The sequence below is a fragment of the Felis catus genome, chromosome D2, assembly GCF_018350175.1.
Source record: "Felis catus isolate Fca126 chromosome D2, F.catus_Fca126_mat1.0, whole genome shotgun sequence".
Classification (NCBI taxonomy): domain Eukaryota; kingdom Metazoa; phylum Chordata; class Mammalia; order Carnivora; family Felidae; genus Felis; species Felis catus.
The window spans coordinates 53,719,920-53,736,183 of record NC_058378.1 but is presented as its reverse complement, the minus strand read 5'-3'; the positions used below and the strand labels follow the sequence as shown (position 1 = coordinate 53,736,183).

At 37.3% G+C, this 16,264-nt stretch overlaps 1 protein-coding gene across 4 annotated transcripts in view; it reads left to right on the top strand.

Moving 5' to 3' along the window:
• The first annotated feature begins 5,762 nt into the window (after positions 1-5,762).
• FRA10AC1 (FRA10A associated CGG repeat 1) overlaps positions 5,763-16,264 on the top strand; it is a 37,533-nt gene continuing 27,031 nt past the window's right edge. The window contains exons 1-8 of one of the 4 annotated variants that reach the window (XM_023240749.2): positions 5,763-5,811; positions 6,760-6,823; positions 8,560-8,636; positions 9,969-10,064; positions 10,191-10,236; positions 12,586-12,662; positions 13,936-14,019; positions 14,607-14,691. In XM_023240749.2, coding sequence (XP_023096517.2) covers positions 8,560-8,636; positions 9,969-10,064; positions 10,191-10,236; positions 12,586-12,662; positions 13,936-14,019; positions 14,607-14,691 — 465 coding nt within the window. In that variant the 5' untranslated portion in view covers positions 5,763-5,811; positions 6,760-6,823. Of the gene's footprint in view, positions 5,812-6,457; positions 6,652-6,759; positions 6,824-8,559; positions 8,637-9,968; positions 10,065-10,190; positions 10,237-12,585; positions 12,663-13,935; positions 14,020-14,606; positions 14,692-16,264 lie in introns of those variants that run through there. The other 3 variants (XM_023240748.2, XM_045040421.1, XM_019813554.3) reach the window with 3 other exon arrangements.

Here is a 16,264-nt window from a genome sequence, read left to right as displayed (position 1 = left end):
AAAAATCCGAATATTGAATCTAAAAATCCAGATTTCCAACTTCTCAAGAAAAATGGGGTGCTCTAGCAATTCTGGCCTGCATCTCTATTGTATGTTTCCTACAGTATTTAACAGAATTCCTGACAATAAAGTGTGCCATTGAAAAAGTTCTATTTATGGATCCAAATATTACTTTGGGTGCTGTTGCTTTTTTTAAAGCCCTAGTCAGGAGAAGCATGAGCTCTCCATTTCCTGTTTACCATTGCTCCTCTGAACCTATTCAGTCGTTTATATTATTGTGTATGTTTAAGTGTTTCCATTTCCTATCACCAATGATCACTTCCAGTACCAGGACAACCAGTCAAAGAGGTTTTACTTTCAGAGAATATGTTAATTAAGGCATCATTTTGGAAAATTTCTTACTATTTACATATGATTGCCTGCCCACATAATAATGCTGACATGTATCCTTAACCATCCAGTAGACCTACTTCACTGGACATTTCACTTGATATACTAACATGCTGTCTACATGATCAACTTGTGTCCATACACTGAAATCATAAGATTTGATCAACTCGTACTTAGTTCTTGCTTACACCTTATGAAGAGAAAGAGGCTGTTGGGGGTCACTGGTGAATGTGGGAGGTCTAGGAGGACATACTTCCCCTTCTTTTGGATGCAAAGTTAGTCCGATTTGTAGATAGAGTTAAACCTGTGGTTTAAGCATTTGGAACATAAACATCAAGTCCTCCGTCTCCTAAGCATTTCCAGTCTTCTTATTCTTAGGACTAGAGGCCCCTCCCTGGCGCTTCCACAGCCTTTTGGGTCTATTCCTATCACTGCCCACAGCGCTGTACTCTAATGATCTGTTTCTGTGTCTGTGCCTCATGGAGAGCTTGAGCCTTGATGGGGGAATTATGTATTTTCCATGATTATAGGTCCCAGGCCTAGCCAGCTGTTGAGGCAGAATGCAGAGATACAACACCCATCCACCTTCATTATTATAGTGAGTCTCTCCACTTCACACGTTCCTGAGTGAGGCATGAAATCTTTATACGCATAGATATTATATGACAAAAAATAAGTGCACCAGTTTTCCGGTGACATTTAGTGTTCCTGGTGTCTGCTTCTCATCTCGTCTGATCTGGTGTCTCCCTATCTGTTAATCACAAGCCTCCTTATCCACGACTGCCTCAGGGAGGGGATTTATAGACATCCTGTCTCTGTTCTTGCCTCCTGGGAGCAGGCCTCAAAATGACAATCAATTCATTTGGTAATTGATATATTGCTCAGTCTCTCCGCTTCACTTCCATCCAACCACAGTGTTCATGCTCTGGCAGTTTCCTTCGGGCATTTACACAAGCAAGTGACCGACCTTTGACCAGCTTGCAAAAGATACCTATTGGACTGTGTCTCTGTTCATGGACTGAGCTCTACTTAGGGAGGCTGTACAGCTGCCTTCTGCCAGATCCTGACTTAGAAATGTACGGTAAATACAGGCTGACCTTGCCAAGGGATCTAGGCCTGGGTTCTTTCAGTCCTTTGGGTACTGACTAGAGTCTTTCTCAGCACTTACAAAGCTCCCCCTCCATGATCCACCCCTCTCCCCCAGTTGCTCCCATCTCAGTGCCTAGGAAATCTGTCTTTGACTATCTAGCATTTATATGACATGATTTCTGGGACCCCAGGAAATCCCACCTATCTACTCCCCAACCTGTTCTATTGTGCCTGACATTGCTTTGATCACCAATACTTGCATTTACCCATTGGAGTCAAAGTTTTTAAAAACCTCTGGGAGTAGTTAAATTTTTTAAATGTAAACTTTTTATTGAAGTATAACATTCATACAGAAAAGTACACAAACCATAGGTGTAAATGAACCACTATGGTTCAAGAATGCAAGGATCAAGAAACAGAATATTGCTGTCTCCCCAGAAGCCCTACCCACCATGGCCTTGTGCCCCCTTCACCTCCCCTTCACCCACCAGGGAAACCATTATCCTGACTCATAAACAGATTACTTTTGCTTTTGTTCTTTATATAAAGATTGTGTTATATGTATTCTTTTTGCACAGACTGATGAGGGACACAAAGGCGAAAGAAATGTGCCTTAAATTAAATCTCCTTACGGCTTTGTAGCCCACTGATAGACACCTGAAACAGAAAGCATGACCTTGCTCAAGGGACTCCTGGTTGTCTTACTGCCTTAACGTTTATGTTTTGTTAAAAACTAAAAGTAACCTTACCTGAACAGCAGCTAGCCCCTCAAGGTCCTGAAAGCCTTGCTTCCAAAATTCCTTAGAAACTTACTTTATCTCTATCTCCCCTCCCTCCACCAACTTAAATATATATAATCAGTCACTCCTCACAACCCCAGTGCAGCTCTTTCTGCCCACGAGTTCTGTCCCCATGCTTTAATAAGATCACCTTTTTGCACCAAAAAGTCTCAAGAATTCTTTCTTAGCCATTTTCTCGCAAACCCCACTTCAAATTTCATCATATACAATGTTTCTTCTGCTCAGCATTATATTTATGAGATCCACCTAAGCTGTTGTGTATAGTTGTAGTTTATTCACTTGTATTGTTCTGTAGTCTTCCATTGTGGGAATAAACTATAACTTATTGAACTGTTCCATTGCTGAGGGACATTTGGGTTGCTTCCAGTTTTTTCCTTATAAATAGCGCTGTTATTTATAACTAGTGTCTTCTAGTTCAGGTCTTTCAATGAACATATGTACACTTTTCTGTTGAAAATACGCTGAGGAATGGAATATATGAGACGTAGGATATATTCATCAGCACTAGATCTGTCTTTTCTGTTTAGCCATTCTGGTGGATGTGTAATGGTATACCTCCTGTTCTTAATTCCCATTTCTCTGATAACTGGTAAAGATGAGCACTTTGTTTGATATGCATTGGCCATTTGGGTATCCGATTTTGTTAATTGTTCAAGTCTTTTTGCTAAATTTTCTATTAGCTTTCTGGCTTTTACTTAACGATTTTTAAAGTTCTTCATATAACCTGATAATTTGTTGACTGTGCATACTGCAATATTTTTTCCCACCCCATGAATCAACTTTTCATTTTTAATCATCTTTTAAATGCACAGAAACCTTTGTTTTATTTATTATTAATTGATTAATTAATTAATTAATTTAAAGTTTATGTATTTTGAGAGAGAGAAAGCACGTGTATGTGTGCAGGGGAGGGGCAGAGAGAGGGATAAAGAATCCCAAGCAGGCCCTGGGCTGAGTACAGAGCCCCACATGGGGTTTCAATCCCAGGACAGGGAGATCATGACCTGAACTGATATCAAGAGTCGTACGCTTAACCAACTGAGCCAATCAGGTGCCCCTATTTATTTATTTAGTTTTAAAGATTTATTAAGTAATCTCTATACTCAATGTGAAGCCTGAACCCACAACCCTGAAATTAAGAGTTGCTCACTCCACTGACTGAGCCAGCCAGGCATCCCTAAACAGAAGTCTTTAATTAATTTATTTTTTCCTTAATGGTAGCCCCTTGTGCGCCCTGTCTAGGAAATTTTTTTCTGCCCTAAGGAAGATATGAAATATCATGAAGTTGTTTTCCTGTTTTCTCTGAAACTGATTTTTTTTTGCCATATTATTCGATTGACCCATTACTACTTATTGAAGAGTCCATACTTAAAACTATGCCATTAATCATGGGATTATATATGTGTGGGTTTGTTTCTGGGCTATCTTCAAGAAGCAGTTAAATGTTAAGCTTATTCTCAAGAAAGAATGCTTGTAATCTGATTGTTTCCGCAAGTAGCATTTATTATGTACTCATTGTGAATTAGACATGATGCTAAGCATGTAGCTGCCTCATTTCATTTTAAACCTCATTAACCCCCTAGGAGATGGCTGCTATTTTAATCTCCATTTTGTAGATGAAGAAATTAAGACTCAGAGATTAAATAATTTGCCCAAGATCTCCCAGCTAGTAAGTGGAAGAAAATCTGACTGACTCTGAAATGTGGCTCTTTACTACGAGCAGCGTAGAGCGGGGAGGGTAGGCAATAAGAGTATGTATGTTGAGAGTGAAGGGTGATGGTAACGGGGAGGTGTGACACCAACTTCCCTCACTCCACCACATACTTATCATAGTATTTTGTTGCTTTGTTTGACTTACATGGCACTGGTGCACATTTAGATGTTCACATTCATTGAAATAACGCATTTTATAGATTAGGAACCATAGGTTTATGCCATTTACTATGTACTTGGCATATGATAGAGTATAGTGTTCTTTAAGGATTTTATTTGTTAAGTAATCTCTACACCCAATGTGGGACTCAAACTCACAACCCTGAGATCAAGAGTTACATGCTCTACTGACTGAGCCAGCCAGGCGCCCCCATAGAATATACTGTTGTCATTACACTATGTATTCTTTCTTGATTAGTAGTCAACCTTTGAGAGGAAGGAGTGACTTTTACATATTTGTAACCCTGTAACTAGAATAGTGCTCTGCCCAGAGCAAACAGTTAATAAATATTTGTGTTTATAGAGTTGTTGAGCTGTGATTGCAAACTTGAGATTTTCTGTTCAGGGAGTTTTTCTATCCTGTATAAATTGTATTTAGTTCAGATCATGTGTTCTATCCCTAACATATATTTCCTATTTTTTCTCTTTCAATAGCTGTTGCCTCAAAGGGAAAAATGCAAATCTTTGACAGAATGGTCTGGAAGCAACAGATCTGAAATTCTTAAAATGTTAGAACCAGGAGCTACTTCCCACACAATGAATGAGTTAAAAAGAGAGAGAAACTGACAGAGAAAGACACAGAGACACAGAGAAAATTGAGTCTTGTGGAGAGACAAGCACTCCAAGTTCTAGACCTTCACCAGGTCTGTGGCTTTAAGTTCTGTGCTTTTATTTCTCAAGTGCAAAATGGGGCTTATTTTAAGAATAAAATGAAGCAACAGACAAAATGGACAAAAACATACCAAGAATAGTTGAAAAATGCTATTAAATGTCAAATACTGTGTGTGTGGGGGGGGCACCTGAGTGGCTCAGTCGACTGAGCCTCTGACTTTTGTTTTGGCTCAGGTCATGATCTCAAGGTTCATTAGCTTGAGCCCTGCATGGGGCTCTGCGCTGAGAGCACAGAGCCTGCTTGGGATCTCTCTCCCTCTCTTTTTGCCCCTCCCCTGTTTTCTTTCTCTCTTTCTCTCTCTGTCTCTCTCATAATGAACAAACATTAAAAATTAAAATAAATGTCAAATATCGGTAGAAAGTAAATTGAATATAAGGTACAGGTGTGCTTGGTTTTAATAATAAAAGAACTAAATATAGATTTTAGATATTTACTAAAAAAGGAGCTGCTTGACAAAGTAACTCAATATAGTATAATGTTAAATTGTGAGGCTACCTATTGCTTTACATTTTTTGAATAAATGTTTTTATTGCGGTATAATCTGTATTTTGAAATAATCGAATTTACAGTAATTTAACTTACAGATTTTTGAGATCACATTCACCGCATTGAGTAAAAAAAGATCTACAATTTACTCTCAGGAATAGAAGGGGGCCTTGAATATCATTATCTTCTGTTTAGTGCAAAAGATGTAAAAATGATATGTATGTTAAGTGCCAAGGTTTTCTCTAAAATGGGCCCGCTGTAAAAGTCAGTGGCGTGCCAGTTCGATTCAACAAATATTTAATTAGCGCTTGTGATTTCCAAGGAACTGTGTTGGGTGCTGAGAGGAAGCAAAGATGAAAAGCATCAATCAGTTAGCTGGAGGGAGACAAGACGTGAACCCAGTAACTGCAAAGCAGAATGGGGCATCATAACGTAGAAAAGGTAAAACACAGGGAGAACCTGGTGGAGCTCAAATAATTTAAATTTTCCTGCCTACGTTTTTGTCTTTTTCTTCTTTTTAGATTCATTTTCACGTGTGCCAGGTGGTTGCGGAGAATCTGCAACCCTGTGAAATCTCCCCTATTCCCTGTTCTTCCTTTGCTCCCATATTCCATGAGCTCCTCTGCCGCCAGTACTGGAATGGCATGTATTGTGTGGGTGGTGAAACGATGGAAAGTTATTTTTGTTTTAATTATGAGAACTGTTTTATGGAGGGAGGAGGAGAGGCAGATCGGAGACAGACGCTTCAGCGGGGATGCTCCGAGGAGGCGTTACTAAGGTTACTAGAAAGAGGACGGCAGGTGATATACAGGCAGGATTTTTTTCTAAAACAAAATATTTTCAAACGGGCGTGGGCGTAGTGCGAGCAGTACCACACGACATTAAAAGCTGCGCTCGCGAGGGGAAGGAGGCCGAGGAAAAAAACTAACGGTTCCGACTGTAGAAAGTAGATAGCCTTTGCCTACTCTCCCGGCCCTGGTTGCCGCTGCCTTTGTTTCCCGGGGCTGTTCTGGCTGTAGCACGAGGTCGGCGCGCCCGAGGACGGTGTCATTTAAGTGTGACACGCGGCCGAGCCGGACCGGAAGCGGCGCCCAATCGGGACCCGTAGAAAGAGGCGGGGAGCGGGCGGTGGCGGCCTTCGCTGCGGGGAGGCTGCGCGGCGGGGGCGAACCGGACTGGCCCTGCAGCGGCTCGCTCAGGCCGTGCGTAGTCGCTGCAGCCACCGGGAGAGGGGAAGCGACTCCCGCGGGCGTACTTGGCAGAGCAGGGAGGAGCGAAGGGGTGTGTGATAAGGGCCTTGAGTGTATTTGGGGCTGGCTAGAAGGACCTCCAGAATTGTTCCTCATATGCTACTCGTTGATTATCTTTTGGTTGTTTTTTTGGTTCTAGAGAACACCCGGCGTCTGCCGTCTCGAATTTCTCTCGGCCCTTGTCATTTGATTCGTTACCCGAAGTGAGTGAGAGCTTTTCAGTGCAACCACTGATTTGAGATGAGTATGGGATGGATGAAGCCGCCAGAGGGGGGAAAACGGGAGAGGGGGAGCAACGGTAGGAGGTGGTGTCGCGGGCTGTGGGGTCAAGATGACATTAGACTCTGTTCTAAAACTCTTTATATGCTGTACCACATTTAACGTACAGTCCTATGAGATAGGAGACCGGCGCTCTTATTAGCCTCGTTTCATACAAGGGGGAAAGAGGGAACTGAGGCTCAGAGAGGTTAAGGAACATGCAGAACAAAAGACAAATGAAAAGTTCAGAGCCAGGATTTGCACTCTGGTAGGTTGATGCCAGAAATACATCTCTAAGCTCCACACAATGGTTGACCCTCATCAAGATGTTTGGAAAATGAGGACATAAAGGGTGAGAAGTTGCTGAGATGTGGTAAGACAGCTGGAGCAAGGAGTTGACATGATAAAGGGTGGGAGATCCAGGTGATGACAGATGTTAAGGGAGGATAGAGTTGGAACTGTGGCCTTCTAACCTTTACCTCCAACCTTGGCTAGCACCTTCCTCTTTAGAATTTTGTGGGACAGAGAAGAGAGGTTTTCACCCACACACCTAAGTTTGAAAATGGAATCATAAAAATTCACAAATATGTAAGATTTAAGGTTTACATGATGTAGACACTTTATTTAGCAGATGAAGCCCAAAGAGATAACGTAATTTATTCAAGGTAGCCAGGACTAGAAAGGTATCTTGTCTTAGGTCCAGTGCAGTGAAGTTTAGGGAGTTCTTTCCTTTTTGTCCTGCTGCACTTGTAATAGTGAATATTAAAGTTTAAAAATTTCGATATATCATTTGATCTGGACTAATTCCTTGTAGCCATATGAATTGAGTATTACCTCAGAAGTCAAATAATCCACTGATTCCCCATTAATGTGTGTTCCAAATTCAATGTAATGCTGAAACCAGAGGCTTCTTCAAGTACAATTGAGTGACAATTGAGATCTTCCTGGATTTCTAAGAATTTCAGTTAAAAAATGAATTGGAACAAAATAAAGTTTACTAGACCAAAGGGCAAGGTTGTTTACTTTGAAGGAACTAGGAAATCTCAACATATGTTGTAAAAAGGCAAGTTTTAATGAGTTGATAGTGTACTCTTCACAGAGTAAGTCTAATGGAATATAATAATCAGTGGTAGCATATTCCGTAAAGGCAAATTGGAGTAGTTGAAATCGTGGGCTTAAGAGTCAAGTAGATCAGCTTAGCCACTTGTTTGCTCTGTGACTGATTTACTTAACTTTGTCTTTGATTTCTTCATCTGTAAAGTGGAGATCATAGTTCCTAATTTATGGAATTAGAAGCGGTGTTTGTTAAGGACCTACCATAATGTCTGGAACAAAGTTGGTGATAAAGACACTGAATCAAAGGTGAAGCATCGCTGAATGTTGTGTGCAGTCACATGGCAGGTTCTATAAAAAGAACCTCGTTTTCAGTGAAGAGGTCAAAGAGTAGCTTCCCTGGTTGGCTTAATAGTAATTAAGGTGGAAAATGTTGATTGATTCATTTTCTGAAGGGTAAGTCTGTTACTTCAAAGTGAATGAAAATTTTAGTTGGCTGGTGAACAGTGATATACCCACCATGATCCTTTACAGTTACTACAGCTTTTAAAGATAACTCATTTTTGAACTGTTTCCTGAACTATGAGCAATTTAGGTTCTAGGTAACTGACTTTATACTTCTTTACAGATGCATGGTCATGGGGGCTATGACTCTGATTTTAGTGATGATGAACACTGTGGTGAATCTAACAAAAGGAAAAAAAGGTAAGTAATTTATTGATCTGTGTTTCAGATCCTTTGCAGGTTGAGATGACATATAAATAATACTGAAAGTTTCTGGATTATGTTTACATGTGAAGACAACGATGCTCTACTCAATGAATTTTTGTTCATTAAACTATAATGAATTGACTCGAGAATTTGAGAACAGTTATGTGAAAAATAAGAAAATGATGTTTATGCTGTGAAGAGATTTATGGAAGTGGAGGTGGGGGAAAAAGGATACCAAACAAAACTTAGATTTCTCTGTTGCATCTATTTTTCATGCAACTGTTAAGGTCTTTTTACTTGTGAATGTCATAGCTAAGTACAGGCTTAGTTGGAGGTCCCTTTGCAAGTACTTGACCTCAAAATGAAGTTCATGTGGAGGGTGAGACTGTGCAGTTTTATGGTTTTGTGAATGAGCAGACTAAGTGTTTAAATGAAGGAGCTCATGGAAGTTTTTATTGAATTGGAAGGGACAAGAACTGTCAGCAAATAAAGCCTATGCTTTATGAGGACTCTGCATCCGGTGATATTGCTGTGTTTAGGTGCATTGTTTTCAGCTTTCAGTGGTTAGAAATTGATTTCAACTGTTAATTTAGAAGTGATTGACTGATCTATATTAACCAAACTTATAAAAGTTGTTTTACTATTTCACACCAAGAGCAATATGTAAGGCATAGTGAATGGAACCGAACATTTTTGTTGGGTTCAGTATTCATGGGTGACCAAAAGAATAGAAATGATTATAACAAATTATGTTGTATGGTTCTTTATGTTTTAAAGATTTTTCACTTAAAAGTATTACTTTGTAAGAATAGAACTTGAGCAAATCTAGCTGAATAGTCTGTACTCTTCAGTTATATCTATCTTTATAACTAGGGCTGATCATCTATAGTATATTATATCATTTATAATCAACCCTTATTCTTTTTTATATTATTGGTTACCAAAAGCATCAGTATCTCTACAAACGGGAAAATTGTGGCGCAAAGAGATTAAGTAGCTTAATCTCATTTAAGATTAAGATGGTGAAAAAAAAAAAGATAGTGAATGACAGAGCCCAAATTTGGATCCACGAATGTAGGTGGTCTAACATCAGAACCCATGCATTTGTTTGTTTCACCTTCTCCATTTTCTAAGTATTAAATAAAGTTAAGATATTAATTAAGTGATTTAAGGAGACCTAAAATGTCTCATTAAAGATCAGTGAGTCATTTTTAAGTTTAGACTTGAAATTTTAAAACATGTTCCAATTAGGAAAATAAAAAGAAACAAGAAACACCCTTTAAGAAAAATGAACTCTTTTAATAATTTTTCTTTTTCATAAACCAGGACAGTTGAAGATGATTTATTGCTCAAAAAGCCATTTCAGAAAGAAAAACATGGAAAGGTGGCCCATAAACAAGTTGCCGCAGAATTGCTGGATAGGTGTGTACTTCAGTGTAAATGTCCTTTTTTGGTTTAAGATGTTTTTGTAAACTCAGGGACTTGGGGGATTTAATTGTATTAATTAGAATATAGAAATTTGAATTTGCTTAAAATTTGTCTTAACAGGGAAGAAGCAAAAAATAGAAGGTTTCACCTGATAGCTATGGATGCTGTATCCTTTTTATACTTCTAGATTTTTATAACAAATAGAATATTTTTAAATCTACTTTTCTATTTCATAAAGTCTTGTGAAGTCAGATAGACCTATATTATGTTTTTAAAGGTATATGTTTATTGATGTGCAATCTTGTCATTTATACTTTTGAGTACAGTTCTCTTTTATTGATACATAAGAAAGATTTAGAGACAAAAATAATAAAACGTATTAGTAATGATCTATAAATAAGTTTATAAAATAGTCCATGAACTTGCAAATATTTTTCCAACCTGTTTTTGTCTGGCTCTCAAAATTTCTCATTTTAATACTGTTCTTATCTTTAATCTCATTTTAACTCTTATTCTCTTACTACCTGGTTCTTGGCTATGGAAGTTCTTTATGTGTCTAAAGGTAGATCTGTCTGTGGACTGTCCTCAGGCCTGTAGTTGCTTCAACTCTTAGGCATGACTTGGGGCTGTCTTTAAGCTCTTTCTTGCTTCCCTATTACAGTCATGTCTCACCTCAACTTTTTGGTAAGAATGTGGCTTATTACACTAACTGCTACCACTATCCATCCATACTACTGTTTGGAATATTGGGAGAGTGAAAGAGAGGTCAAGCAAGACCTGAAGTATTTCTGGATGTTTATTACTATGGGCAGGATTAAGAGGAGACCATGGCAATTAGATACATCCCCTATCTATTGACGTCTCTTTCACTTTGTTATCATTCCTAATCCTTTTCTATAAGTTATAGAAATCCTCTTATCACCGATTTATTTATTCCTCTTATCTTCTAATCCAATATCTCACCTTTCCCATGGATTTATTCTCATCTGCCACTTGTTCCTTTAACATTTCGGCATCTATTGTGCCTTCGGTGACACCACTCTTTTGGGGGTATTGGGGCATCTAGTTACAGCCTGGTAAGAGCGAAAGTGTAGGTCCCTTTTCTGGCATTGGTGGAGGTGGGGCCGCAGTTATTTCTAGAATTTTTGGCTGGAGTAGAGTAAGCGTTGTCTAAAGTTATCTGTCTTGTTAGGCTTCCTCTCTCTTGGTTATTCAGAGAGAACAGGCTTTTGTTGGGACTTTCCTTGTCTGTGCTTGTTGACATTTCCAGGTTGCCAGCTTCTTCACTTCCAATTCTGAGTTCATGAGGCAAAAAGAAAACCTGGGGAACTTACCGCCGTGTCAAACCATGGGTCTTGAACTCCCTAGCTATTAATGGATTCTCCTCCTCACTTTTAGGGTCTTTTTATATTTGTTTTAGATATAATTTCCAAGGTTTTTAGTTGTTCTTAATGAGAAAAATAGGGAGAAGTACAACTTTGCTCCATCTTCCTGGAAGCAAAGTCCCACTCAGCACCTGTTTTTATAAATAAAGTTTTATTGGCACATACCTGTGTTCTTTCATTGAGGTGTTATCTGTGCCTATTTTCATGCTAAAATGGCAGAGCCAAACAGTTGTGACAAAGACACGTTTACAGGTGACAAAGAGACCATTTACAGAAAAAATTTGAAATAGACCAAAAGCTGGAAAACCCAAATCTCTGGATGTCTGGATTTTCTCTTTTTTCTTTTCTGGAAGGTTAACTGCTTTATTGCCAGTATCATATTCTGATTCAATATTCTATCAGAACACATTGTAATGAATTAGGTCATTATTTATCTTTGATATAATAGGATGTAGTCAGACAGTATTATGAATGAGGTTAATTTTATTTGCATATTCAGCTCTGGAGAAAATACCTTTGAGCTTTTTAAAACAAGTAAAACGGTCATATATCTTGTTGTATTGTGTTAAAAATAAACATGACTGAATTCTTTAAATATTAAAATATAAAAAAATAACATTGTTTTTGAAAGCTTAATGTTAGGATTTAATATTACAAAAGTTGTATCTTCTATTTTAGAGGCTTTGTCATTACTGGAATAACTAGATCTTATAGTGATAAGAGTTAAATTGTATTCCATATCTTTAATTTTGGACACTATAATTTATTTTTCATAGTATTATGTTAAAATAAATATTGATGTGAGGCTGTATGTATTTCAGCAATAGGAACAAGAAGTTTTCCTTCTTCCCAGTTGGAGATAATATTTTATCACAAGAGTAGTATATGCTTGAAAAATGTTCAAAACAATATAAACAGTATTCAGTAGAAAGTCCTTCTACGCTACAGTGTTGACTCTTAACAGTTTAATATTTACCCTTTCAGATATTTTTAATTCATAAACATACATAGTATGTATTTACATATTTAAAAAACTAAGTAGATTCATACTGTTTGTCTCTACTTACTAGTGTGTCATGGACACAGAACAACTCCTGAACAAATAAAATCCTTAATTTCTTGCATTTCAGTATCAAAGGCATACAAAGTTTGTAAATGACTATATTTTGTACTATGGTGGCAAAAAAGAAGACTTCAGGCGATTGGGGTAAGTGTCATGAAGTTTACATAGAATGGGAGGAAGATATGGATGTCTTTAAAGACCCACAGCTACTGTGTCTTCTGATTCTGCTCTCCATTCCAGTTTCCTTATCATATCCTGAAATGGAGAGGCTATCCATAACTTTGGGCTAAGTAGCTCATCATGAAGCCCATTATCTGGCAATAGGCCTCAGGTAGCCTGCGGAGCCAGATCTGCCTCAAGCAGTAACAGGATATGTGAGGAATACTCCGATGCCTGATTATGCAGTAATTTTTTTTTTTTGGTAAGGATTTTTGAGATCATTAACTTTTTAGACCTCAGTGTTTGGGATTGCTTTTTAAAAGGTAGCGCAAACAGGAAAAGAAACAAAAACAAAAAGCAACTCCTCCCTGTAGTTGAGGCTCTTCTATCAGAGTCTCTTCATGGTGTGTTTTCTTTCTCTGACTTAATAATTTTCTGAGTTTGATAAAGCTCTAAAAAACTTTGTATTATCTCATCTACCTCAAATTTATCTCCCCTCTCACTTTAGTCTGTATTCCCCAACAATCCCTTGTTCTGCCCCCAAACTGTTAACACGTTTTTTTTTTAAGTTTATTTATTTATTTATTTTGAGAGAGAGAGTGGGGGAGGAGCAGAGAGAGAAAGGAGAGAAAGAATGCCAAGCAGGCTCTGCATTGTCAGCACAGAGCCTGACACAGGGCTCAGTCTCACGAACGTGAGATCATGATCTGAGCCAAAATCAAGAATTGAATGCTTAACTGACTGAGCCACCCAGATACCCCCAAACTGTTAGCATCTTAAAAATATCATCCCCTCTCTTCTGTTCTGCCGTTGCTCAGTCTTTCTAGGAAGCTGTAGTAAAATGAGGTATGGAAAACTCTTCCATTTTTTAAATTTGATCTTTGTGGCATGGTGTTACTGACGTTTTAGATTCTAAAACTTACTTTCACTCATTTTTCCTTATCCACTAGTGTTTATTTAGATTTCTCAAACTATCTTTGGTAATTTAGCACCATTTGTATAATTGAAACCAGTACTTGAGACGGATAAATGCCTTATTCATTTAACTTGTTTGTGTAGCAGCCCTCTTTATCAGTGTCTTTTGAAAAAACTGAAATCATTTTTATAAGTTTATGAACATATATACATATTCACACATAAAACTATCTTTATCTTCATGTGTTTATACTCAGCTGTTAAAAAATCTCACAGAACTGTTAACCTCCTAAATTTGACAAATTTTGTGTTTATATTAAATTGAAATAGTTTTATTTTCCAGGGAAAATGACAAGACAGACATGGATGTTATACGAGAAAATCATAGATTCCTATGGAATGAGGAGGATGAAATGGACATGAATTGGTAATTTTTTGCCATCCAACACATAACACATAAACTGCTTTAGTCCTGTCTCTCCTGCTTGCTTCCTGTTTTCTTACCCTGTCACCTGTCCAGGTCATTCAGCCCCTGCGTGGAGGAGTTCTGAGTGGAAGACATAAAAACATGCCTTGGAGTAGTATTATGTTTGGTTTGGTTCTTTTGGTAATTTTTAGCCGTTTTTACTGACTTGTCATTGCTTGACTTTGTCTTGAAAATATAGTTTATTACATTTTTAGTGTATCGTTTGTTGTTCCATAATGTGCTTATTTTTAAAATATCTTGGGAAAAAGTAATACCTGAAAAGTAATACCTGAAATGCAAACATAACAAAAGACAAAAAGTGAGGAGTAAGGCTCCCCTTCTCTGACTGGCAGCCTTGCAGTTGCCCTCCCTGAGAGAGCCACTATAAATAGTTAATATTCAGGTATTCTATGCACATGTAAGGAATAGGCCTCTTTTAAAACATTAATATTTATATCATATGTGTTATTTATTGACATTGCTTCCAAGTAGTAAACTGTGGTTGAATTTCTAAATGCAAAAGATTTATATATTTTTTATGGATCTAGGGAGAAGAAACTTGCAAAGAAATACTATGATAAATTATTCAAGGAATACTGCATAGCAGATCTCAGTAGATACAAAGAAAATAAGGTATGCCTTCCAAGTATTTATAGAAGGTTCTTATTTAAGTACAGTATTAGTAGTAGTAGTAGTATTATTAGTATTATTATCATGCCCCACATTATTCTTTTAAAGGTGCTAATTCAAGTCTAGGTTGAATTAGTCCTGCATCTATGAAGAGTCATTTGGACCGTTTAACCTCTACAGCTATGAAATTTACAAAGGGTCTCTTAGTCAAGGGTCTCTTAGTCAAGCTTTGTGAACTGAGGCATGAATAGTCTAAGATTAAACACAAGTGGCTACTGGATCCTGTTTCATCCTGACTCTGGCCTAGAGCCTCTACTGATTATAATGAATGATTTGACACTGCAGAATGATGTCTTGTCTCACAGATGATGTTTGAAATTGATACTTTTTTTTTTCAAATAAATTACCATCTGTAAAGAGCAGATGCACATCTTCTTTTATATAAATGTCTATTCTAGTAGAATTAAATCTTACCAGTGCTAATTAGTAATGGCAGATTTCTGTTCTCACTGCATCTTACTCTAGTTGATATTAAAGTGATTTTTATTCCTATCTCAAATTTCACATTTGTAACTAGAGAAGGTGACCCAGGAACAGATGATGTCAGTTTGAAATGGGTTGGTGGGGGGTGGGGGGGAGGGAATGTTGCATAAATCATGTTTTGGCTAGTGTGCATTTGTATTAAGAAAGATAATCTATTTAAAAAGTTGTTTTAGATTTATTTATTATACGAATTTCTTTTTCATTTAAATAATTAAATCTCAGAATCATGATTGGTTTAATTTTTTTTTTCAGTAGTGGCTTTAATATGTGAGTTGCTTCACAGTATTCTTATAGCTAATAGTATCTGTTTTTACAAACCCTTGGTTTTTTTTACAAACCCTGTTTACAAACCCATGCATGTCATATATCCCAAAGATTTCCCCAGTTTCTTAGGAACTAGCTCTCCTGTCTGTACTAGTTATTGATCACATTAAATCCAAAAGGCATCACAGCAATTGGAGTTACTCAACTGCAAGTTGAGTATGAAATATAAATCTTTCTAAAAGCACATAATAAAGCAGCTTTTTCAATGCTGACTCATCTGTTGATTGTTTTTCAGTATTTATTAAGGACTGGGCAAGGTGTTGTGGATTAAAATGTGACTGCCCTTCAAAAAAACCTATAGTAATAATTGAGGGGAGAAAGTGTACATAAATCAATGTTAAATATTTGTATTCTCCATTTTAAAAACACAGTATATTACTAGAAATCATGCTTGAAAGAGGATAATCTTGAAATAAATTATATTTTCCTATTAGAACATGATGAGTAGTTAGATATGAGGGTAAATTAGAACATGATGAGTAGTTAGATATGAGGGTAGTTAGATATGAGGGTAACCATAGTTAGATATGAGGTTAAAAACACAGTATATTACTAGAAATCATGCTTGAAAGAGGATAATCTTGAAATAAATTATATTTTCCTATTAGAACATGATGAGTAGTTAGATATGAGGGTAAATCCAAGTAAGAAATCAGAAATAGGAAATCTGGAGGGAGACAGATGTGTTGTTTTTTTTAAAGACTTCATT